Source organism: Erpetoichthys calabaricus, chromosome 3 (genome assembly GCF_900747795.2).
Source record: "Erpetoichthys calabaricus chromosome 3, fErpCal1.3, whole genome shotgun sequence".
Taxonomy (NCBI): Eukaryota; Metazoa; Chordata; class Cladistia; order Polypteriformes; family Polypteridae; genus Erpetoichthys; species Erpetoichthys calabaricus.
Genome location: NC_041396.2, coordinates 122393142 through 122420900, shown reverse-complemented (window position 1 = coordinate 122420900; position 27759 = coordinate 122393142). Strand labels below are relative to the sequence as shown.

The window sequence follows — 27759 nt, the reverse complement described above, 5'->3', positions numbered from 1 at the left end:
CCTTTTAGCAAACTGTAGCTGAGATGTCAAATGCATTTTTAACAGTGGAATTCTCATTGTCACTCTCCCTTAAAGCTGTGTCTGGTGAAGCACCAGGGGCTTCATGTATAAATGGTGTGTATGCACAAAAATGTTGCGTACTCCCGTTTCCACGCTCAAATCGCGATGTATAAAACCTAAACTTGGCGTAAAGCCATGCACATTTTCTCGCTAGCTAAATGCTTGTCGTACGCAAGTTCCCCGCTCAGTTTTGCAAACTGGTGATGCCCAGCGTCAAAGCAGTGCTTTTGCTGCAGTGTGGTTTCCCTTTCTTTTTAGATCCACATCCCTGATGCTGCTTTATCATATACACTGAAATTAACTGCATATTGTTTATTAGTTTAAGGCATCTGATTTTAATTAATCTGTAACAATATAATGGTCCATGGAATGGCCAATCTATTCCAAATACCATAGCTGTTTTAGCGTTATTACTCTCACTGCACCTATTTCTTCTACTTTCAGCTGCTCCCGTTAGGGGTTGCCACAGCAGATCATCTTTTTCCATATTACTCTCACTGCACCACTCGGAGCAGCTGATCGGAAAGAGAATTATTGGTATACAGAATCAAGCACACACTGCCTCAGCCATGTGCTATTTGAACTGCTCTCATCCGACAAACACTTCAGAGCCTTTCCTGTAAGGACCTCGCGGTTCAGAAGCAGTTCCATCCCAAGAACTATAAACACACTCAATCAATCCATGAAGTGTTCCTTATAGAACTGTTTGTACTTATAAGTACAATTACCTCACTGTAAACTTGCGATAGTTATAATATTGCACAACCTGCGCCACTTTATAAAGCGCATATTTACATATGATGACAATGTCATTTTTAAGATGAAATGCAGCAAAATATGTTTATTACATTATAGAGATAAAATATTAACATCATTTAAATAATCTATATTGTTAAAAATTAAACATGTGAGGACACTGTGTTGCAGCGCTAGTGACAAGCTGGCACCCCAATTATTCCTGCCTCGCTCTGTATTCTTGCTGGGGCTGGTGTGACACTGGAAAGATAGATGGATAGAATAATTAAACATGAACCACAAAGATATTTCAATGTTCCTTAAACATTTTGAAGAATCGCCATTCTAAGCTTACAGATGGCTTAACATCTATTACAGAGCTGATTGTGTGGCGATTGGTTACTTGGAGAAAGAAAAGGAACGACAGGAATTGGGGGGCAGTACATTTGAAAGAGACAGTACTGCTACAATAAATTATTTCATCGAAGGTTGTGCATGGCGCAGCAAGCATCTTGCGGGAGGCAGGAACAATCTGTGGATGAGGCGCCTGCTCGTCACTATCACTGCAACACCGTGTTCCTATGTTTAATAACATGCTTTAATTCCTATCATCATGAAAATTAGATCAAGTATACATCTCAGTATTTTAATTATTCAGAGAGCTGTAATATCACGAATGTAATGGATTCTGTGTCCTGTCGGAGGAAGAGAAAGCCCGTTTAAGAAGCACGAAGTGATTCACTCACATAGAGCACATACTGTAGAAGAACACATACAAAACAAAGCATTTAACGTGCTACTTTAGTTATGATGGTATTTGAGAAACTAGTAAATTAAAGTATTTAAAGATGAAGTTTATGATGTTCTACTTTAATGATAAAATAAACTGTCATGATTGAAGTGGAAATTTCGAGATTAAAGTTGGCATTTCAAGCTTTTTTCTCACTGTGTCCCTATTTTTTTTTTCTCTGTACCCTAATAAGCTTTCATATGACACTCAGACGGTGGGCTACGACTCACCTTTTCACAGTAATTTTGATATCTGACCGCTTCTTTTTTATTTCAGGCACTGTGTGACTTTGTGAACTTGAACTTTCGAGTTTCTCCGACACTCTGTCACTCGATCAACTTCCTTTTGTTGTTTATATCACTGTTTAAACCAACAAATTGTAAGTTTTTCTTGCCTCCACTTGGTATTCGCTGAAATTCTTCTATTTTCCCCCGTCCTTTTGCCATTGTCTATAATAGCTTAAGGGCTATTATATTGATTTGCATATTCAAAGAGGCGTAATTCTGGGAGGAGTTGGGGCGGGACAGCAGGCGTGTGCACGTGCGTTACTTTTCATGCTGACTGGGTTTTATGTAGCAGAAAAACGTGGAAGTTGGCGTTCTCACAGATTTATGCATCTGGATTTTTTTGTGCGTACGAACATTTCCGCTTTTGTTCATATGCCATGTTATGGTGTGAATTATACGCACGCCGTTATGCATGAGGCCCCAGAGCAGTTTTGTTGAGAGTTGAGATTTTACTACTGAATGTACACAATTTGTTTTTCTCCCACAATGTGTAGACCTTATTATACCGTACCTTTCACTGTAGTTGCGCTCAAATGGAATTAATTTGCTTTTAATTACCTTTTTTTATGAAAGTTGAAGGTGTTTGTCATGAGTGCTGCTTTCAGCCCTAGCATTACAATGATTTAAGTAAATTGTTTGGAAGAACCATTCCAAACTGCAATCCTTTTGGACTTTTAATAAAAATATTGTGTTTAGGGGTCTTTATAATCTGGTAGAAAACTTTGGAATCTCTAACTTGCTTTCATTTATATTTAAACAGCAGCAGCACCTGGTGTTGCCTGGGTAGATAATTTTAAACTGTGGTGTTTTGTCTGTGATACTTGACTGGTCTGGCTTCAATTTGTTCTGTTGTTTCATTTGCTCTGAGCCACCAGATTGCTGTGTTCTTGATACTTTTTGTAGGAAAAAGTAAAAAAAGGCACCCTTTGGGTCAAAATTTTGAATTCCACAGTAATCTATGTTTTTGTGATAAGTGATTTTCATTGCATATTTGTGTCAGTACATAGACACTGCTGATTTAAATTGTGCTTGACGCAGCTATTGATTTTTGCGTATTCATTTTTTTTAGCTTATTTTATGTTTTTGTTATGCTACAATAAAACAGAACACTTTGATTTTAACATATTTTTGTTTGTTTGTTTCAATATCACTGTTCCTAGACAGTTTTAAACTACTAGATGCCCAGGGCAAAGCCTGGGAAAGTGCACTGCTTAGATACATGGTGGGATCAACCAGGTCGTAAGAGTGTTTTTCCTTCCTTTTTTTTTTTGGAAGCACAAACTAAGAATGAATGGAATGGCACAGCAGTCCAAACTCCTGACCAAAGATGTGAAGCGGAATGAATAGTGATGGAAGCACCTCCAAGATTAGTTCCTGCAGCTGAAAAGAGAGTTAGATTGGGTGTAAAGGCGGCAAACCCCACTCCCTGTCAAGCTAAGGGACCCTGGAAATTTCATGATACACAAGTTTGAGAATAGTGTTATTTCATATATGTAGACACAGTAACTACAGATATGTACAGGCAACACTTCAGTTTCTTGATATGGAAGAAATTAAGCTCACATACTGAAACACTAGCACATTTAACATAGTTGTGCAAGAAACGGCTGCAATCACACAAAAACAAAGTTGAACAAATAATAGACTTTATTGTTTTAGAGCACCTTTTGCAGGTGTTTGACCCAAAACTCAAGACTTAGATGGAGAAGCAACATCCGAAGACAGCAAGGGAAGCCACAGATCTGGCAGAGTCAGTGGAACCTACAAGAAGGAAAGAAAGTTAATGAGAAGCCCAAAGGTATGTCTTGGGCCGAGACAGGTGGTGGTTCACAGTGTGGGGTTGGTCTTATAGATCAGATGGTCCAGAAAGAAACTATTTGTTATGACAGTAAGCAGAAGAGCCACATCTGCAGGTGTTGCCCTGCCAGAAAAAGAGAGGCAAATATGTACAGTGTACCTTGTTCCTACCAAAGGAGCAATCTTCTTATTAGTTCCTGCCTGGACACAGGGAAGTAAGGATTTTCTGGCTTGTCAGGTGGTCGAGTCAAGACAGCATGTATGGTCAGCACCCATCATATGATCGAGGCATTAATTGAGATTGGCAGACAGAGGTACAAGTTACCAATGCACATGATACATAAACTGCCATATCCAGTTCTTTTAGGGCTGGATGTGCCCAGCCTAGAGAAGCTGTTATGGGATGCACGAGTGGCAGAGTCCCCAGAGGTAATAGCAGGATCTAATTTACCTGTAGAGCTATTAGGGCAAGTGAACAGGATATTGGGGATAATGGGAATAGAAACCCCAGTCTCTCACACAGAGACTAAAGTGTTGGGTGAAAATTTTAAAGGTATTTGGAAGAAGGCACTCCAGGAAATCTTGGCTGAAATTGGTGCAGACTGGGGTCAATGGTTGCCATATCTGTTGTTTGCATTAATGGAGGTTCCCTAAATATCCAAAGGTTCACTCCATTAGAACTGATATATAATTGTCAGGAGCGAGGTTCCTTAAGTCTGTTATAGGAAACCTTAGAGAGGGAAAATGTAACTGTTGTTGACAAAAAAGTACTAACTGCTGTATTTACATTATTTGTCAAAATAGTTCAAATTTCTCATAAGGCTTTAGCGAGCCAGAAGAACGCATTGATATGGGAGAAAACCAAAGATCACAAGGCCGTAAATGAACATACCTTAAATGTTGTACTAAAGGTACTGGTATTGAAGCTGAGCAAAAGGTCTCTCCTTTTCTGAAGTTGGTATGCCAGATCAAATACAGCAGTCCAAACAGACTTGGCATGTTAATGGTTTGAAAACATGGCAGGACATTACAGTACAAACCCATATGTACAGTATTTGTTTTCCAGAACTCAGGAAGGAGATACAGTCATATGAAAAAGTTTGGGAACCCCTCTTAATTCTTTGGATTTTTGTTTATCATTGGCTAAGCTTTCAAAGTAGCAACTTCCTTTTAATATATGGCATGCCTTATGGAAAGAGTAGTGACATTAAATTTATTGGATTAACAGAAAATATGCAATATGCATCATAACAAAATTAGACAGGTGCAAATACTTAGTTGAGCCTCCTTTTGCAAATATAACAGCCTCTAGACACCTCCTATAGCCTTTCATGAGTGTCTGGATTCTGGATGGAGGTATTTTTGACCATTCTTCCATACAAAATCTCTCCAGTTCAGTTAAATTTGATGGCTTCCGAGCATGGACAGCCTGCTTCAAATCATCCCATAGATTTTCAATGATATTCAAGTCAGGGGACTGTGACGGCCATTCCAGAACATTTTACTTCTCCCTCTGCATTCTCCCTCAAATCCCTCAAATCTACCTTTGTAGATTTCGAACTGTGTTTTGGGTCATTATCTTGTTGGAATATCCAACCCCTGCGTAACTTCAACTTTGTATACTGATGCTTGAACATTATCCTGAAGAATTGGTTGATATTGGGTTGAACTCATCCGACCCTCGACTTTAACAAGGGCCTTAGTCCCTGAACTAGCCCCATAGCCCCACAGCATGATGGAACCTCCACCAAATTTGACAGTAGGTAGCAAGTGTTCTTCTTCTGCCATACAAAGCACTTTTTGTTATGACCAAATAACTCCATTTTTGTCTCATCAGTCCAAAGCACTTTGTTCCAAATGAATCTGGGTTATCTAAATGAGCATTTGCATACAACAAGTGACTCTGTTTGTGGCGTGAGTGCAGAAAGGGCTTCCTTCTCATCACCCTGCCATACAGATGTTCTTAGTGCAAATTGCGCTGAATTGTAGAACGATGTACAGTGTCGTACATGGCTGGGGGTCAGACCCAGCCGGGACGTCTGGAAGGACTGGGTTGTGGCATATTTGTCCTCCGGGCCACGAGGGGGCAACCACCCTGGAGTAGAAGAGGCCCACGGAAGGGGAGCAGGGAGGCTCAAGACCGTTGGGGCCTCTGGTCACCGCCAGGGTAGTATTAGTAGTATTCCAAAAGACGGGATCCAGGAGGTAAGTCTCAGGCCCAGCGGCAGTCGGCCCGCGAGGGTCGGCTGGGCTGAGGTCGGCGTTTGCATTACAGCTGGGAGCTGCCTGGGTCCGCGTCGCCAGCCAGGTGGTGTCAATCTGCGTGGCGGAGCCGGGACAGCAACACTGGAGGGAAAGGAGGATCCGCAGCGTATCGAATGGCCGCGACAGAGGAGCAATAGCGGGTCTTGTCAACCCCTAGGGAGAAAGGAGAAGGTGGCGGCGGACCGGATGTCCTTCCCCGTGGCAGGCAAAGGATTGGATGCCGTGTCTTACGTACCCGCCGATGATTGGGTAGAGGCGGGACGAAGGAACGTCCATCTCAAGCAAGGGGAAGGCCGGAGAGAACCCGGAAGAGAGCTCCAGGGAGCGCAGCTGGCGATTAGGACTGACAAACCGGTAAGTCCTTCACTGGCTAATGTCCCATTTGTGCCTGTGACTCGGCGTGAGCAGGAGGATTCCATTCAGTCCGTCGAGTCTCTGTTACAGGTGATGCACGGCCTTCGTGACTCTTGTGTAGAGCTGAAGAGGACGGCGATCGCGTCACGTCACGGGGCGGAAGAACGCGGTGCCGGATTCTCTGGCCGGAGGTTTGTGGCGACGCAGGTGAGTAGGACTTGCGTCATTAATGTAAAAGGAAAAGCGAGCGAATGTTTCCCGGTATCATGCAGTTCGGTGAACAAGTAGCCGCGGTTCCGACAGTCGAGGCAACGAGAAGGGCTGATCGCCTGGGAGGGGTGGTGCCTAGACGCTGGCTGATGAGTGCCGTGGGTCCTAGTGCACCATCGCCAGTGCCAGCATCAGCTGCGTGTCGGTCCACATGGGTGCAGATGGCGAGGGGTCTCTTCCTTTCCCGTATGGAGACTCAAGCCGTCAGGGCACCCCAGAAGAAAGGGGAGGGCCCGAGGAATAAAGCTGGGTCGTCCCACAGAGTGAGACGTGAGCCCATGAGCTCACGTACGGAGACGGGCAGGCCTCTGCGCGTGCAGAGGGAAGTCCCAAAGCCGGCGGGGACATCTGATTTGCGAGTGGTCCCAACAAAAGGAGCATTCTGCCCCATTTTCTATCTATGTTGCAGAACCGGGCCCTGGACGAGCCGTGGGACCCTCTTCGTTGGGAACCCGCCCTCACGGGGTGAGCCGCTCCGCCCGACAAGTCTTCGCTGGCGATGGGGCAGTGTCATACATGGCTGGGGGTCAGACCCGGCCGGGACGCCTGGAAGGACTGGGTTGTGGCATATTTGTCCTCCGGGCCACGAGGGGGCAACCGCCCTGGAGTAGAAGAGGCCCACGGAAGGGGAGCAGGGAGGCTCAAGACCGTTGGGGCCTCTGGTCACCCCCAGGGGGCGCCCCGAGCCTCATGGAGCCCGGGACTTATTCGCTTCCGCCACACCCATGGAGGACGATTCTTCCAGGGTCACCCGGAGTGCTTCCAGGTGCTCTCCTGACTCTTCCGCCACACCAGGAAGTAACGTCAGGCAGAGCACCTGGAGCTCATCTGGGTGAGAATAAAAGGGGCCGCCTCCCTCCAATCAATGAGCTGGAGACGGGAGCAGGAGCAGGAGCAGGAGCAGGAGCAGGAGCAGGAGCAGGAGCAGGAGCAGGAGCAGGAGCAGGAGCAGGATGAAGCTCCTGGAGAGAGAGTGCAGGTGGCCCAGGGACAAGGAGAGAGAAGGCCCAGGAGAAGGGAGACTGGGGATAGAAGCACTGTGCGAGTTGTGCAGGACTGAGTTGTGTTGTTGTGTGGAAGAAAATAAAAGTATTTTGATAAAGATGCAGTGTCAGTCTGATGGTGTCCGGGCAAACCTCACAACAGATACATCATCTGCAAGAAGATGTTCTTGCAGGTCTTTGGAGATGATCTGTGGGTTGTCTGTAACCATTCTCACAATCCCGCGCATATGCCGCTCCTGGATTTTTCTTGGCCTGCCAGACCTGGGTTTAACAGCAACTGTGCCTGTGGCCTTCCATTTCCTGATTACATTCTTTACAGTTGAAATTGAGTTTAAACCTCTGAGATAGCTTTTTGTACCCTTCCCCTAAACCATGATACTGAACAATCTTTGTTTTCAGATCTTTTGAGAGTTGCTTTGAGGATCCCATGCCGTCACTATTCAGAGGAGAGTCAAAGAGAAGCACAACTTGCAATTGACCACCTTAAATACCTTTTCTCATGATTGGACACACCTGTCTATGAAGTTCAAGGCTTAACGAGCTAATCCAACCAATTTGGTGTTGCAAGTAATCAGTATTGAACAGTTACATGCATTCAAATCAACCAAATTACAAGGGTGTCCAAATTTTTGCACAGCCAGTTTTTCACATTTGATTTAATTTCATACAACTAAATACTGCTTCACTAAAAATCTTTCTTTGGAAAACACCCCAGTACTCAGATGTTCCTAGGAAATGAAAGACATACTGTTATCTTTTTTGTTGAAAGTAGAGTAAATTATTATGCAGGCTGAGAGGGGTTCCCAAACTTTTTCATATGACTGTAATTGTATTGTGAAGTTTTACCCATGTTGAAATCTTTATCTGAAAAGACAATTGTTAATGACATACAATATAATAATGCAATGTGTCTTACTTCTGCAGATGCTGTGAAGTCCTCAGTCTTCTGTGCTCCTGAATATTTTAGGGGATTTGGAGGACAGAACTGTAAGAGAATAGGAACTTGTGGGGAGAAAGGAATAACTGGATCATTTATTTTTCCCCAGAGTGTGACCTGGAGACATAAGGGGTGTGGTGTGTGATAGACTATGTCACTTGGAATTCGTTTTACAACTATAACATTTTTTTTTTAAATTAAACAGTTATACTGCCACTTTCTTCACTATGAGGGAAATCGTTTTCACAACAGCAAGAAGAAGCACACTGACAAGGGGTGCATATAAGATGCATTCATCTGTTTCTGCTTGTCATTAAGCAGATACGTGCTTTCAGTCAAATGTACTGTCCCACTGGTATGGAACATCCGCTGGTGGAGAAAAGAGAGCCCATTGAAGTTTAGTATTTGCCGACACAGAGAATGACAATAAAGAAAGGCTGCATGAAGAAGGGCTCTTAGAGGCACAGGTTAGTTTACCTGATGCCCAAAGGGTCAGCTTGTGTGGGCACATTTTTGAATCACACTTTTTATTCTTCCTTGATTTATTTTATGTCATTACATGGACTTTGTTTATTTAAGATGTTCTTTACACAGCTTTTGAATTTTGTGTATACATTTTGTTTTGTTTTTTTCACTTAATTTTTGTGGTTTGTTTTGCTGCAATAAAATATGACACCTTGATTTTAACCTCTTTTTGTCTGTGTGTCTCACTACTATTGGTCTCAGTTGGTCCAGAGTAACTAGATACCCAGGGCAAAACCAGTGTAAGGTCTCACTGACTAAATCAGCATTTTCTATTGTATTTTTTTTTTGTTTTTTTCTGTTTGTACATGGCTGTTTTATAATTTGTAGAACCACATTGCTTGTCCCTGAATAAATGTTTAAGGCTGTTCTAATCTGGGGTTGCATTCTTCACATGTTCCAAAAAAGTTTGAAATTCCTGAGGCATTTCTTAGGCTTATGAGTGGGTATCCCCTACTCACCCAGAATCTGGAACCTTTGGAAAAACTACTTTAAAGAGATGGACATCTCCTATTTACCTTTGAGTCTTTTCCTGAAAATAAAATAAATAAATAGAACTGTTTGTAATTTAAGTGCATTGTTCTGTTCTTTAATATGACTGCCTGTTTGTTTGTTTACATAATTGTTAAATGCACTGCTCAGCTTTTTTGTTTTTCTTTAATATTTAGCATTAAGCTCTTTTGCATGTTCTGTATGCCCAGTCTCTTCAATCAAAGCACTATAGATTGTAACTACTTCAGAATTATCTTAGATCTGTAGGTGGCTTCCCTCATCCCTCATGTGAGCAGATTTACAGATTTTCAAGTCAAGTTGGGGAGCATGCACTGGTACAGTGCATTGCAACACTCACTATACGACTCGACTACACGACACGACTACACAAACAACTCGGGATCCCAGATGGCAACCCCCCAGGCAGACATGCGGTCCAGTCCCACCCTCCGGAAATGACCCTCTATCTGCTGCAGCCAGGTGTTACATGGGCGACCCCTTGGCCTGGTCTAGCCACTCGGGTCCCCAACAATGAGGATCTTACGAGCCAGATAACCCTCAGGGAAATGCGCCACATGGCTGTAGTGCCGTAACAGACGCTCCCTCACAATGCAGGTAATGTGCCTCATTCGGGACTCCATGAGCAACCGCTCATTCAACACAAAGTCACACCAGCGGTACCCAAGGATTTTCCAGAGAGACACAGTACCAAAGGAGTCCAGTCTTCGTCTAAGGTCACTGAATAGCATCCATGTCTCGCAACCATATAGCAAGACAGGAAGCACCAGGACTCTAAAGACCTGGACCTTCATCCTTTTGCATAGATAACCACACACCCCTTTCCGGCGACATCATGACCCCCCATGCTCTCCCAATCTGTCTACTGACTTCTGTAGCGGGCGGCCGGGTCCCATGCCCGGCCAGGACGCCCCTTCTACATATGTTCCGGGGGAGCAGCCATGGGCATCTCACTACCTCCCCCAGGACTCTTGGTGGCAGTCTCCCTGGCTGACGATGGTGCCTCAGTTTCCCGCAGGGTTTCATGGGAGATGGAGTTCTCCACAACCCTGTGGGGATCTGGGGTGGCTGCCAGGGGGTGCTGCATGGAGCCAGGAACCCACCTGGACATCTCTGCAGCCCCACCCGGAAGCGCAATTAGCCACAGGTGATCAATCACCTGGAGCACTTCCGGGTGGGCTATAAAAAGGGCTAGCACCCACCACTCAGGAGCCAGAATCAGGAGGAAGAGGACAAGGTTGCCTGGGAGGAGTGGTGGTGCCAGAGGAAGGATTTGTTGTTTGTGCTCTATTAAGTGCTTGTGGGACTGTGTTGGGCCTGTGGGACACGGGGAAGGCATGCCCCATGGCTGAAGAGAAATAAAAGAAAGTCTGTTTATTTTACACGTGTCTCTGCATCAGTCTGTGCCGGGTGGGGCGCTATATCGCGCCTTATTACACTTCATAGGAAGAGTCACCAGAGATATGAATGTCACTGCCAAGGTAAGTAAACCTCTCGACTAGGTCGACACTCTCTCCGCAAACAGACACACTGCTGATGGCTGTGCCCAAGAGGTCATTAAAGGCCTGGATCTTGGTTTTTATCCAGGACACTCGCAAGCCCAGACACTCAGACTCCTCACTCAGTCTCTCGAGTGCCCCGATCAGAGCCTCCATTGACTCCGTGAAGATCACAGCATCGTCAGCAAAGTCAAGATCCATGAATCTTTCTTCACCAACAAATGTCCCACAGCCGCTGGACCCCACGACCTTGCCCAACACGCAGTCCATACAAGCAATGAACAGAGTAAGAGCAAGAATACACCCCTGATGAACCCCAGAATCAACTGGGAAAAACGCAGAGGTCCTGCCTCCACTCTACCAGCACTCACAGTACCAGTGTACAGGTCGGCCATGATATCTAGCAACCTCGAAAGGGATCACGCAAACCCTCAGGATGTCCCACAGGGCAGCTCGATTAACTGAGTTGAATGCTTTACAAAAATCGACAAAGGCTGCAAAGAAACTCTGCCGATATCTGTGTTTGCAGATGTGCCATACTCTTTCAATTTCTTAGTGATTGATTTAATTGGAATCCAGGGAATATTTATTGACTCTGGTATTTTCTTGTGTCCTCCCCCTGTGCTTTATAATCACCTTTTCACTGAGCTGTTCGGAATGTTCTTTTGTTTTCATGGTCTAGGCCACAAGTTGGACCTTCCAGATGCATGTGCGTGTATACTGCAATTACCTAAAACTCCTTGACTACAAAAAGGAGACCTCCATTTAACTAATGTTGTGACTTCTAAAACCAAATGGTTGCACCAGTGATAGTAAAGGGATTGAACACTTATGAGATCAATCATTTACTGTTTTATTTGTAATAAATCTAGACCACTTTGCAGAGATATGTTTTAACTTTGACATTTTAAGTACTTATGGATTTTTCTGGATTTATGGACAATTTGGCTTTGACCATCAGCATTGTGCCCTGGATTTCGACTGACTTTGTTTGGTTTTAGGCCTTACTTTTTGTTTTCTTTTGCCTTTTTGTTCTAATTTTGTTTTTGTTCTGAAAATGTTTTTTGAATAAATCTGTTAAAATATAACAAACTTTAGTTTTTTTCTCATTTTTAGACTTTTTTTCTTAACAGTTTCCCCTCCTACTTTCTGAATTTTTATTTTTATTTAAGTATCTTTTATTGTGTGTGACCTGTTTCTTAATTTTCGGTGAGGCTAAGGCTTGGTCTAAGGAGGTTGAACTTCATTTTGAATTAAAAGTAGCACTGAGGCCTTCCTAGAAGTGAAGTGAGTCGGGCTTATCATAAAAAATTCATTATTTGTTAATAAATATTACAGTAGTTTTGAATAAAAACAGATTATTCAGCTCATCAAGGTCATCAATACTATCCACGTAATTTCTCCAAAATAACATCGTCTAGTTTTGAAGGTTCCTAAAATCATAATTTTATCCACGTCTGTGGATCTCTGGACAAAGAAAAACTTTTCAACATTTGTGTGGAATTTCCCCTTCAATAGTTTTTATCTAAGTCCCTGTATTCTTGTTGAAGAATTAAATTTAAAGTTTTCGCAGGTATCCACTATACTAATTGCCTTTTTAATTTTAAACACTTCAATAATTTAACCTGTTTATCCCAATTTGCTTAAACTAAAAATGTCAAATACTTTCAGTTTTCCCTTATAGCTCATATCTCTCAGTCCTGGAATCAGATAATTCTCTCTTCTCTGGACTTTCTGCAGCGCTGCTTGTATTCTCTGTAATGGGAATATGACACTGTATATGAAATAAGGGACGAGGAAATGAAACGGGCATGGGCCAAAACTGGATAGACTAAACCTTGGGTCAAAACCCAGATTGTCAGACAGAAATCAAAGTCATAATACCTTGCTAAATGGTCAATAACTTTCAAGAAAGAATACCAAGTACCAAATCCTAGTCATAAAGCAAAAGAGAGAGCTGAAAATATGTTTCTAGAATTCTTTTTAAACTGAAAAAACCTAAAGAAAAATGCTCCTTATTATTATTATCCTCTATATTTGAAAATCAAGAAGTGCACAATACCGATCTTTATTTTATGGCAATGATAAACATCTGTTGAAGAAAAACAACCAGCTCAGTAATTTATCTCACAGAAATAAGGATTTGTAATTCTATATGTATATCTGAGACACTAAAACAGAACTTAAGGTATGTCTAACGCGTCTGTAATTTAATTAAAATTGTAAAGGTTTTTATAGGATTTTCTGACTAACCAGGCTGCCCACAAAAGCACCAGTTCATATTCTACCTCGACATGTTCCTATCAAAGTTCAATTACACATGGCCTCTTTTCAAAAGTCTGCTGAGTTGTTAAACAGTGAACTTTATACACCTATCTGACCCAGACAGATGTCACTTCTAATCGATTATAAACTGCCATTTCAAAGGTCAATGCTTACTCTGCTGCCACAGAGCAGATTTAATAGAGAAAATCATTCTAACAGAGATATGAGAGTGAAATTAATATCACACCTTTCAAAACATCACATGTCACACACTCTCTGTTGTTACATGGTAAGGCACATGTAAACGGTGAAAAATGAATTCTTTTGCTATTGTTGTTTAATTTTTCTTTTATTTTATTTGAATTGCTTTACATAAGGCAGCACTATTATTGCTTCTAGTGTCTTTGATATTTGCTTATACACTTTTTCATTATGTATCAAAGATTTCAAATAGCATTGAACTCAAAATGCAATGAGAAAACCAATCTAAAAACTAAAGCTTTGATTACAGTCATGCAGTGTGCATAATTACATATGCTCAAACTAATCAAATTTCACCATAGCCTCAATGGAGTAAATCATATCAGCTTAGGACAATGCAAACCACAAAATTACACTACTGGAGATACTTTGACAAAAGAAAACAAAAAGTGGAAATGGAACTAATAATAAGTAAGCACTGTAGCGTTGAGTCGTCCAACACACTTTCACTTTTACTTGCAACATTCTGCTTTATTATAAGTACAGTGTAGCTCACAAGCTTAAAAAGAAAAAAAACAGTGCTGCTTTTACTTGTCTTATTTCCTTTGTTAAAAAAAATTGGAGCAATGGTTTCTCTTTGCCGAAAGTACAAACATTTATTGAAGAAAGCTGAAGATGGTACTTGGAACAACCTATTGATTGTTCTACACTCATTAACTACATGCTAATAGAAAATATATATGAATATATATTATTCAAAATATGTATTCAGCATATTAAATATGTAAAACAGACATTGATAAAGTTTCTTGCGTAGGTTTTGAAGCACTTCATTCAAAAATAAACATGGAAATTTTGCAACACCATATTTAAGAGTATAGGAGGACATGCTGTTAGGGTATAATATTCAAGATAAGGAGGCACATGTATTATAAAGTACAAGGTGCTCAAAAACACACAAAAGAATTTGGTAGATATATATAATATTCTGCATTTATTATTGAAAACAACAGAGGTGATAAATGAAGAAAAGAGTCATTGTGTAGCTTGTTAAGTAGCCAGCACTTTTGATCACGTGAGCTTGAATATGTGTACTTCATGCTTTAGCAAAACCACTTAGCAAAAAAAGAGTGCTTCCTGTTTCTTGTCTTTACATGCATGTTCCACTTTTCTTCACCTGTTGAAGCATTAGTACTGAATTCAGTACGTGAAATATGGAGTATAAAATTAAGCTTTGCAAAGTAGTGGATAATCAGAAATATATATATTTGACATAATACTTAGAAAATCAACTTTAAAGATTGTTCAAAACTGAATTGTTAACAATTGGTAGGTTTACATGATGATGTTCTCTTCAACTTCAAGTCAAAATCTCAATCAACATTAGGGGAATTCAGCAGAATATATTGTTGTATTCATTATATTACGTTATACACTTGTGATTCAGACTTCACCAGGAATTTTCAGACTTGCACTGCCCATGGAGTAAAGGTTTGTGGATCTTGTGGATGAATCTAAAATAAAGAAGGTTGGAATCACTCAGTAGTTTCCTTATATAGAGCTACAAAATAGCTCTCAAAAATATATTCAAAAATACATGTTTTGAATATGGTTATCATGTAAATCAAAAGACCACAAGTTTTTAGAAGAAAAATAAAAAATAAATATATGATTGCACATTTTGATTTTACAGTATCTCCCATGTATGAAAAATGTATTCCACAATTTTCAGAATCTGAAGCCAAGGAGAACAATTTTTAATTAGTTAGACAAGTGCATTTGGAATCTTGTTGATGTTAAGCCTGAAAGTGGCTTTCAGAGTTATGTGTTCCCACATTTATATAGAATACGAGCTGTATATACCCGGCGTTGCCCGGGGCAGAAGTAACCTAATCGGTCAAACACTTACATATATACCAAAGTAAACCTAATCGGTCAAACAGTTACATATATAAAAAAAGCGAACCTAATCGGATAAACAGCTTCATATATACAGAAGCGAACCTAATCGGACAAACAGCTAATCTATATACATAAGCAAACCTAATTGGTCAAACAGTTACATAAATACAAAAGCAAACCTAATCGATCAAACAGCTTCATATATACAGAAGCGAACCTAATTGGTCAAACAGTTATGCATGTGCAGAATGATTTTACAAACATTATGCGTGTTAACAATCATTAAAAAGAAAAGATTGAGGAACTCTTCTTCTATATGTGATGAAGCCACTAATAACACAGATTTTTTTCAGGACCCAGCTGTTTCATAACTAAACTACTGCCACCCCAAAGTAATGCCTAATAGTGGTTTTTGGGGTAGCTGTGGAATAAAAAGGGTGTTTTTTAGTCAGTAAGAATCTGACACTACCCTTCAGTACGGGCTGAAGGGTGCCTATGTAAGGTTTTACATCCTTCCCGTATGGAAAAAAAAAACATAGTAAACTTTTTTTTGATCATTATAGATAATCTCAGTCAAATCGAAGTACGCATTCTCAATTTATTTTTATCTAATTTTTACTTTTTCACAAAGCCATCCCATGCCAATTTGTATGAATAAACTTTTGCTAGAGAGTTAGCAAAAGTTTATTCATGCACATATTTTAATACGGATAATCTATCTCTAATCAAGGTTCTCATTTTCATTCTAATTTAAAATAATAATAGATACTCATTTTTTTCTTCTGTTTTAGAAAAACCAATCTATGCCACCTACGTCTTCGTCAAGTCAGCTTCATCCAGCTTTATCACATATAGAAGAAGAGTTCCTCAATCTTTTCTTTTTAATGATTGTTAACACGCATAATCTTTGTAAAATCATTCTGCACATGCATAACTGTTTGACCAATTAGGTTCGATTCTGTATATATGAAGCTGTTTCATCGATTAGGTTTGCTTTTGTATTTATGTAACTGTTTGACCAATTAGGTTTGCTTATGTATATAGATTAGCTGTTTGTCCGATTAGGTTCGCTTCTGTATATATGAAGCTGTTTATCCGATTAGGTTCGCTTTTTTTATATATGTAACTGTTTGACCGATTAGGTTTACTTTGGTATATATGTAAGTGTTTGACCGATTAGGTTACTTCTGCCCCGGGCAACGCCGGGTATATACAGCTCGTATACATATACACACATACATGCAGTTTTAATAACACAGAAATCAATATAAACATTAACATCATTATCATATGAGAATATGAAGTAATATATAAGAAGCACATTTCATATAAATATAAATTATTAAACAGTAAAATCTTCTTCTGTAATTTGCTACCGTGGCAATTTGTGTGTCTGTCCAGGATTTTAAATGACCTGTAGCTCGCAAACCGTTGCACCTATACACTTGAAATGTGGTACACATATAGTACGTCACGTCTACTATCCGCTTTATGGGTGATGATTGTTTTAGTCTTTTTATCTTTATTTTATTTTATTGTACAATCAAGTCGTATCTGCGCACAGCAGGGCAGCCGTGGGCGGATGCGTATGGTGTATTCACTCCATGTTATCGTGCATTGCGCTGTCAGTGGTATTTTGATAAAAGAATTTGAACAACATATAAGAAGCGTATAAATTATTAAACAGTAAAACATTAACATTTAAGAAGTAAAGTTACATTAAGTACTACTGCTGTGCCTTTGGGTATACCTCATTTTTTGTTTGCCCATTACATGCTTAAATGTATACATTTTTTGGTGCACCTACCCGAGAACACGCGACATATAACCGAGCGTGGGAGAAGCATGGATTTTAAACACGCGTTGAGTTCATCTGCTGGTCTCCCTCGTGGAATAACTGGTAATGTTTGACTAAAATCTACAGCGAGTAAAACGACATTAGCTCCTATTTTTTTTTTTACGATCTCTGAGATGTTGCTTTTTTCGGTTCAAGGCTTCATAAGCTCTTTTATGTTGTATAGTGTACTTATCCCAAACCATCATCTTTGAATGTTGCAAGACTTTCGCCTTGTATGTAGATCGGGGTAATTACATTCATTGCATTCCTAGTCTGAATCACAATGTGATTGTATGGGTGGTTACCTGGCACTGTAGGGTTGCCACCCGTCCTTTAAAATACGGAATCGTGCCGCGTTTGAGAATGAAATTGCGCGTCCCGTTTTGAATCAATACTGGACGGGATTTATCCCGTATTTTTTTTATCATTTTTTTTTTAAAGCAGCATCTCATGCAAATCATCCCACACGCATTTTATGAAGATGCCTCCTTTCCTACTTTTGATTGGGTAATACTTGATGTCATCGTTAGTTTGATTGGTGTTTTTAACTGTCCAGTGAGTAGGGCGTGTCTTTCAACCGTAAGCAGATTTTTTGCACTGGTATCACTGACCTCGACGACGGCGACGTTATACGTCAAAAATAAATTACGATAAATGACGATTTTAGCGATACTTTATTACGACGGCGGCTACATAGACACGATCAAATAAAAACAAAAAAATCAAATAATCATTCTACATTTTCAAAACGTCGAAAAAACGACGGAATGAAAAAAAGGCCCACCCGACGACCCACCCATTCCATTTTTATATATATAGATAAAAGATACCAAGAAAATAATTTTGAAAACCATTTAATTTATTTACATTTTAAATACTTCAGTAGAGACCCGTGTTATGGTTTGCAGCATTTTATATATTCTATCTAAGATGGTTTGCTAATGAGTATATAGAGAATTTTTCTTTCCATATATGTATGATTAATATGATTTTACATTGTGACCATTCTAAAATATTGATGTCACAATGCTAAGAAATACAGGAAGAATACATTCTGAATGATTTTAAAAAACAAATATTTATGGTTTTATTTCCCAATAGAAAAGGCACCTATTAAGGAAATGATTTGCTTTCTCCAGCATTAAAAGCAACAGACCATAGAGTACGACCAGTGGCTCAGTACATTCCTGGTGTTGTTTTGTCTTTTCTAACATATAATGTCACTGTGCAGCGTTCTTGGGTATGAAGAGAGAGAGAGTCTTTTATATAAAATTATTATTTTCATTACGAGGACCTTTTCTGAATCTTCAGTTGTGCCTTGCTAAGAGATCTCTCCAAGGAATTTAATTTCTTTGAAGCAGTAGGGATACTGGACTGGATGAAACTGAACTAAGTTTCTGTTACATGGCTGGACATCTGATATGAATGTAGAATAAATGAACAGCTTAACTGCTTGTATTAGGACATTAACCTCTGCAAAGGAAGCTCTTCTCATTGTAACTTAAACAAAAATCAACATACAAATCATAAAAAAAGCACTTACAGAATATAAAAGATGGTCAACATCGTGATAGTGAAAAATATCATCATTATAATAATGATAATAAAATGGAAAGAAAGTATACTGTATGCCTCCCTACTGGACTGGAAAGTAGCCACACATAGATTGCACTCTATATGTGCAAGGCATTCAATAATTCAACTTAAAATCTTTCACTTTTATCTCATTTAAAATTGCCTAAAATGTACCCAGGGCAAGATCCAACCTGCAGGCATTGCAATCGAGTTCCAGCCTCACTTGACCACATGTTTTGGGAGTGCATAATTAACATAATTTTGGACAAAAATCTTTGAACGTTTACCAGACAGCCTTGGTGTCACATTCACTCCTAGCCTATTAACAGCTGTGTTTGGTGTACTGCCAGACAGGTTTAATATGGACAAGGACAAATTGATTGTAATAGTCTATACCACACTACAAACATGTAGACATATCTTGCTTTAAAGGAAGAATCCCAATTCACATTTTTAAGTCAGTGGGTAATTGATGTTCTATACTATTTGACATTGGAAAATAAATCAATTTCTCCTTCAGAGGATCTGTTCAAAACCATGACAAGATTTAATTAATAACATTTTAGAATAATTTATATCAGGGGACAAGCTCAAACTGGGGCAACAGTTCACCTTTCAGCCATAACCCAAAGTATCCAGCCAAGACTATGATGCAGTGGCTTCAAGTTAATCTTTGACTGTTCTTGAGTGTCCCAGAAAAAGCCCAGACCTAAACCCCATGGTACAAATGTGGGAAGGCCTGTGGGAAGGCCTGCAGATAGATAGATAGATAGATAGATAGATAGATAGATAGATAGATAGATAGATAGATAGATACTTTATTAATCCCAAGGGGAAGTTCATATACTCCAGCAGCAGCATACTGTGGGAAGCACAAAGGAGGAGGACTCGCTCTCTATGTTAATACATGGTGGTGTAACTCTGGACATGTTAACGTCAAAATCTCCACTTGCTGCAGGGACATCGAACTGTTGGCCGTAAGTTTACGTCCCTATTACTTGCCCAGAGAGTTTGGACATGTCATTGTTGTTATTGTATACATTCCACCTCGGGCGGACGTGGTGTCAGCGAGTGACATCATCCATTCTGCTGTTGCTAAATTACAAACGCAGCACCCAGAGGCGCTTGTGCTAATCGCTGGAGACTTTAACCATGTGACGCTGGACAAAACATTACCTGCATTCTCCCAGTATGTGGACTGTAACACCCGGGGAAATAAGACTATTGATTTACTGTATGCAAACGTTAAAGACGCATACAGCGCCACCCTGCTGCCTGCGCTTGGGAAAGCAGATCATAACCTGGTTCTGCTTCAGCCTCACTATAAACCAAAAGTGAGAGTCCTACCTGTAACCACACGATCATTCAGGAAGTGGATCCCGGAGGCTGAGAATACTCTGAGAGAATGCTTTGGAACTACAGACTGGGATATCCTGCAGGGATCACATAGTGAGAACATTGAGGAAGTTGTTGACTGCACTACTGACTACATCAACTTCTGTATGGACATTGTAGTTCCAGTAAGAACTGTACGCTGCTATGCTAACAACAAGCCATGGATTACAAGTGACATCAAGGGCCTTTTGAACCAGAAGAAAAGGGCTTTTAAAGACGGTGATCAGCATGAGCTCAAGCACATGCAGAAGGAACCCCGAGTCCGGCGAAGGGCGGCGAAGGAGCAATACAGGAGAAAGCTGGAGCAGAAGTTGCAGAATAACAGCATAAAGGAAGTGCGAGATGGGATGAAGATCATCACTGGCTGCAGCTCAAAGCGGGGTACCACCATCGAGAGAGACGTGAAGAGAGCAAACCAAATGAACAACTTCTTTAACAGGTTTAACCACCCTAACCCACTCTCACTCTCACCTCGAAGTACTGCACCCTCCACACATCCTTCTGCTGATACCATCATAGGAGAGACATCCCCACCCATAATTACAACAGCGCAAGTGAGCAGAGAGCTGAGGAGACTTCGTGCTAGTAAAGCAGCGGGTCCAGATGGAGTATCGCCACGACTGCTGAAGGTCTGTGCATCGGAGCTGGGGGGTCCTCTACAGCGCATCTTCAACCTGAGCCTGGAACAGGGGAGAGTCCCGAGGCTTTGGAAAACATCTTGTACCACCCCAGTCCCAAAGGTATCACGTCCTAGTGAGCTGAATGACTTTCGGCCTGTTGCTCTGACATCACATGTGATGAAGACCATGGAGAGGCTGCTGCTTCACCACCTTAGGCCACAGGTTCAACACGCCCTCGACCCTCTGCAGTTTGCATATCAGGAGAAGGTGGGAGCGGAGGATGCCATCATCTATATGCTACACCGATCCCTCTCTCACTTGGACAGAGGCAGTGGTGCTGTAAGAATTATGTTTCTAGACTTCTCTAGCGCCTTCAACACAATCCAACCTCTGCTCCTTAGGGACAAGCTGACAGAGATGGGATTAGATTCATACCTAGTGGCATGGATCGTGGACTATCTTAAAGACAGACCTCAGTATGTGCGTCTTGGGAACTGCACGTCTGACATTGTGGTCAGCAACACAGGAGCGCCACAAGGAACTGTACTTTCTCCGGTCCTGTTCAGCCTATATACATCGGACTTCCAATATAAATGCAGCTGGACCTATAAATGCCTGGGAGTGCAGCTGGATGATAAATTAGACTGGACTGTCAATACTGATGCGCTGTGCAAGAAAGGACAGAGCCGGTTATACTTCCTTAGAAGGCTGGCGTCCTTCAACATCTGCAATAAGATGCTGCAGATGTTCTATCAGACAGTTGTGGCGAGCGCCCTCTTCTACGCGGTGGTGTGCTGGGGAGGCAGCATTAAGAGGAAAGACGCCTCACGTCTAGACAAACTGGTGAGGAAGGCAGGCTCTATTGTTGGCATGGAGCTGGACAGTTAAACATCTGTGACAGAGCGGAGGGCGCTCAGCAGGCTCCTATCAATTATGGAGAATCCACTGCATCCACTAAACAGTGTCATCTCCAGACAGAAGAGCAGCTTCAGCGACAGACTGCTGTCACTGTCCTGCTCCACTGACAGACTGAGGAGATCGTTCCTCCCCCAAACTATGCGACTCTTCAATTCCACCCGGGGGGGTAAACGTTAACATTTAACATTATACAAAGTTATTGTCTGTTTTTCACCTGCATTATTATCATTCTTTAATTTAATATTATTTATTGTATCAGTATGCTGCTGCTGGAGAATGTGAATTTCCCATTGGGATTAATAAAGTATCTATCTATCTATCTATCTATCTATCTATCTATCTATCTATCTATCTATCTATCTATCTATCTATCTATCTATCTATCTATCTATCTATCTATCTATCTATCTATCTATCATACTGATAAAGAAAATATTAAAGAGTGATAACAATGCAGGTATACAGACAGACAATAACTTTGGATAATGTTAATGTTTACCCACCCGGGTGGTATTGAAGAGTCGCATAGTGTGGGGGAGGAACGATCTTCTCAGTCTGTCAGTGGAGCAGGACATTGACAGCAGTCTGTCGCTGAAGCTGCTCCTCTGTCTAGAGATGATACTGTTTAGTGAATGCAGTGGATTCTCCATGATTGACAGGAGCCTGCTCAGCGCCTGTCGCTCTGCCACAAATGTCAAACTGTCCAGCTCCATGCTTACTATAGAGCCTGACTCCCTCACCAGTTTGTCCAGACGTGAGGCATCCCTCTTCTTTATGCTGCCTCCCCAGCACACCACTGCATAGAAGAGGGCGCTCGCCACAACTGTTTGATAGAACATCTGCAGCATCTTATTGCAGCCTTCAGATGCAAGCTTATGGCTATTTTCAATCCAATCTAATGGAGCTTAATAGAATCTGTCAGGAATAATGGGATAAACTGCCCAAATCTAGAAATTCAAAGCTTGTAGAGACTTACCCAGGAAGACTTGAAGATGTAATTGCTGACAAAGGGGATTTTATAAAGTGCTGAATCTGAATACTTTTATGATTGAGAGATTACTGTTTATGATTTTTAAAAATTAAATAAAACTTATGGGCAAAAATGCTGATCTTATTCTTTTAAAATTAAACAGAAAATGAGGGGGTCTGAATATTTTCTGAATTCCCTGTATACTATGAACAACACATATTTGGACAGGCTATGTTAAGGTTATAATTGTAATACTAAGAGTTTTAATAATAATGAAAGAAATACCACAATTATAAGAGTAAAAATAGAGAAAGAACATACATAAACAAGCTGAGTTATTTTAGAGATAACTAATAAAGAAAATGTATTCTTTAATATTAATCACAACAAGCATTAAAGAAATGCTAGACTTTAACAATCTTCCATACATTTTCCTAATGACAGAATTATGTCTACTATTAACTGCACAAGGCCTACTCAGTCTCTACTGCTGTCCTTATTAGAGCCTAAACATGCTTTAAAATGGCAGAGACTTGTAAATGTGGATGCCACAATTAACAACCAGCCTAGCTGACAACAATAGTCCATATCCGATACTTGCTGTTTGCAGACAGTGTTTTACAGTAGAAAAATATTTTTTTTTAAACATTTTTCCTTCAACTCTTTTCCTTGGGCCTGTAATTCTAACATTTTTTTTCTATAGATCTGTCTTTCACATTCTACCAATTTATTACAAAGTAATTTACATACACTGTCAAAAACAGTTCTTGTAAGACATATTTAGATATAAAGGCCTGAATGGCACATAACTTTCTAGAAGGAGGATAAAACAGAAGTCATTTGTTCAAAGACTCAGAAAGAGAGCCTGACCCCAAAACTAGAAACACTAGGACTTCACCCAAACCAAAAAGCAAGAAATCTAGTGAATTTTGACTCTACTGATTTGAATTTCCAAAGCTCATGTGCTGGGTATAACAAAAACTACATTTTTTTATCTGAAGCACATCACTAAAGTGAGGCCATTTCTCTCTCCATGTAACAACGAAAGATTGATTCACTCATTTAAAACTAACATGCTATACTATTTTAATTCTTTCCTTTCTGGTCTACTGAAGAATACAATAAATCAGTTGCAATGAATTCAAAATACTACTGCATGAGTGCTGACAAAGATCAAAAGGAGAACACACATTATGGCTATCTTAAAGTCCTTACCTGTTCGTTTTTGTATTGATTAGTGTAAAAACATAAAATGATGTAATTGAAAAAAATGTATGTGTGTAAGTACAGAAAATAGGACAGAATGATCAAACTTGTTTGTGTTTTGCGTACGTGACAAAAAGCATATATACTTTCTGGAAGTTTTCTTTCAATGATGTGTGTGACAAGAAAATATACCTTTAGGGTAAAGACTTTACCAATTGGAATAATACAAAATGAGTCAGGACGCTATTTTTATTGCTTACGTGGTCTACGATCAGGAGACTAGAAAAGCTATAAAAGGGCAAGGATATCTGCGCTCGAGGCAGATGAAGTGCGGTGTCCTAGGACTGTATTTCTCTGTCATTTTACCCTTGTCTGGTATGTATCAATAAAAGGTTTTTACTAATTTTAATTTCTTCTCTGTCTTCAGTCACAAAAAGTGTCCACAATTTTAAAATTCTTTTATTAGTTTATAAGGCAGGGTGGCACGGTGGCACAGTGTTAGCGCTGCTGCCTCACAGTTAGGAGACCTGGGTTCGCTTCCCGGGTCCTCCCTACATGGAGTTTGCATGTTCTCCCTGTGTCTGCGTGGGTTTCCTCTGGGTGCTCCTGTTTCCTCCCACAGTCCAAAGACATTAAGGATAGGTGGATTGGCGATTCTAAATTGGCCCTGGTGTGTGCTTAGTGTGTGTGTGTGCTCGCCCTTCGGTGTGCTGGTGCCTTGCTTGGGGTTTGTTTCCTGCCTTGCGTCCTGTATTGGCTGGGATTGGCTCTAGCAGACCCCCGTGACCCTGTAGTTAGGATATAACAGGTTGGATAATGGACGAATGGATAGTTTATAAGGCACTACATAGCCTTACACCAGATTACCTCTCAGAAATGCTTTTGGTTTATAAACTAGGAAGACCGTTCACATCACCCAGTTCCTCTCTCTGACCTGTTCCACAAAGCAGAGCAAAAACATTTGGATATCCTACTTTTAGCCATTATGCTCCAAGCTGTTGGAACAGCCTTCTTGAGGATGTAAGAGAAGATGAAATCATTGATATTTTAAAACATAAACCATATTGTAAACTGTCTGTCTACCATCTATTTACTCTGGCTTTTTGGCAGTGCTTTATAATCACATGCTTTCTTCTGTATTTATACTTATTTTATTTATTATTCATTGTTTGATTAGCTGATCATTTTGTTTTCATTTTTTACCATTGTCACACATGTGCGATTGGGAAACATCTGAAAGGCCTTAAGAATAGTACTACCATGTCAGACCAGGGGGTGGCAAGCTGCACTAACTCTCTTTCTCAATCTTCTGCAGACCATCCATGGGAAATCTTGCCAGGTCCCGGTGCCAGTGATGACATCACTTCCCTTTCCTGTGCTAGTGATGATGTCACTTCTGGTCCAGAGGACGCAACTTCCGGTCCAGGTCCCAATGATGTCACTTCCGGCCCAAGGCTTTAAAGCCGCCATCTTTTCCTGTTATATTCAGTTCTGTTGTGGACTCAAACCTGTGATCATCTCAATCAATTAAAACCCATTTACAGCCAAGGCACAATATACAGGTGGCTGCCCCAAACCTTTTTATGTCTATGGTCTGTTTTTGTGACACCATGTATAAATTTAGTTTAAAAATGATTTTTTAATAACCAATGTTGTATCAATCGCTTGTAAATCACTTTGAGTTGCATTTGAGTTGTCTGAAAGGTATATTACAAAGTTTATTTGATTAATTGAATAAATATTTATCAGCTGACACCATTTATTCAAATAGTTTATTGCGTTTTGTCAACATATATTTCATACCAGTAACGGCGCGAATCCACTTGACTTGAGCATTCATAGTTTTCATACTCTTTCTCTGTATGTTTAGAATTCATTTGCTCAGAGGTTGATGTGCTTGCTGCTTCCTGAGCAGCTCTTCTTTTCTCCACTCTAGTGGTCCACTTCTTCTCTTCTTTTGTTGGCATCTTTTCGTGTTAAAACTGATTAAGTCAGTGTTTGTGTTGCAATTACTTAGTACGTTTTCTTTAATCTTTCACTTAAGCTGGTGCTTAAGTCTTCAATCTGCCTCAAGAATGATTTAAGATATGAAGAGGTAGGGGAAGTGACGGCGAAGGTGGTAGGGATGAGAATGGCGCCCGTTCGCATGCGCCACACGGCTGCCCTGCTGGCTGCTTTACAGAGTTGATTCTACAATATAGTAAAATAAAAATAAAAAGAGGAATAACCTTGGAGGTCAATCATCACCCCGAAAGTGGCTAGTAGACGTCACGTAATATATGTGTACCGGTCAATAGGTCAAACGGTTTGCGAGCTACAGGTGATTTAAAATCCTGGATAGACAAACAAACAAATAGTGTATTATATATAAAGATCTTTCAGCTGAGCTTCACACTTGTTTATTCTCTTCATTACTTAACTCTAAATCTGTCCCAGCTTTTGCTTGAAGTGATAGTCTAGGCAAATTACCTCATCCTTAATACCATGACTTGTCTTTCTCAGATCTTTATATATTCTTTTATATTTCCTTCACTTATTTACAGCTTATCCACCTGATAGCTTGCCAATATCTTCAGATCAGAGATATTTTCTGTATGACAATCCACACAGCATTTTGGATTTTGCTGGTATCTTGTAGTAGCAGAGGTCACAGCCAAAGACGAACCAGAAGTGAAAATGACAAAGGAGGTCCTGGTTATATTATTTGGCTTGAATGTGAAGAGCCCTCATTCTCAACTTTACTTTCAGTTTTTCTCAGGGCTGTGGTGAGAACTTGACCACCTCCAGGTCCAGGTTCAGAATGTGTAGAGTGGGAGCTCACTACAGTGACAATGTCTTGCTGAGCAAGATCTACATCAATCTCCTCCCCTTTATCTGTAGCCTATGTGACAAGCCATATGACTTTGAAATACAGTAGCTATTTCCCTTCAGTGTTATTTGCCCCTGTGTCTGAGCTGTGCATCACTAATTATAAAGGGTGAATTAAAAAAAAAATACAAGAATGTTAAGCATTGAAAGATATGTAAAAAATGCACATTTCTGGATTCCTTTTACTTGTAAGTATCATATTAGCATATTGTCCTGAATGCAAAATTAGAGAAGAAAAAGGCTGACTAATTAAAGAATTAGATCACTGAGACATAAGACTGACTCATTGATTTCAACTTATTATTACTTACAAACCAGAGCACACAATTAGATCTTAAGATGCTGGCCCACTTGAGATTCCAAGGATTAATAAAATAACAGTGGAAGGTTGAGATTTTAGTCATAGGGCCCAAGCAACTTCACTCTCAGCTTTTAAATCAGGTTTAAGACTTACTACTTTAGTCTAGCATATATTGACTACAGCTGTTGACTAGCCATGCATACTGCATTTCTGTTTATTAGTCATTTGCACAGAAATTTAAGTATCACAATATTTTTTAATTGTTACTAACCCCCTTCTATTCTGTTTCTCTTCTTGGTATCTGGGAGTGGCACTTGGTGCCACTAATCTCCTACGTATAGAAAAATCATGTTGGATTAAGGAATCTTCAGAAGCAAAAATTCTCTCATCAGATTGAACAGCTAGCACAGACTCCACTATAGAAAACCCAGGAGGCAGTAGGTGCCCCCTTGCTGGAGGTCTTCAGGACTGTGACTTTGATTTTGACTTTCTCTTTAACAATTTTAATCTCCTCTGTTGTCAACTGGTCACAATTAATCAATTAATTAATAGACTGTGTGGTAGACGACCAGGGACCTTGCCCCACTGGGACACCTGGAGCAGGGTAGGACCGGGAGAGGGGCAATATCTCCCCTGGGTGCAAGAGGGCAGCCCCCCTGGTTTCCATCAGG

General features: G+C 40.5%; 1 protein-coding gene across 2 annotated transcripts in view; it reads right to left on the bottom strand.

The window, feature by feature from the left end:
- Positions 1-14462: 14462 nt before the first annotated feature.
- Positions 14463-27759, bottom strand: part of xdh (xanthine dehydrogenase) — a 252474-nt gene continuing 239177 nt past the window's right edge. For both annotated transcript variants that reach the window (XM_051924248.1, XM_051924249.1), the window contains exon 36: positions 14463-15010. In XM_051924248.1, the coding sequence (XP_051780208.1) occupies positions 14960-15010 (51 nt within the window). In that variant the 3' untranslated portion in view covers positions 14463-14959. The remainder of the gene's footprint in view (positions 15011-27759) is intronic.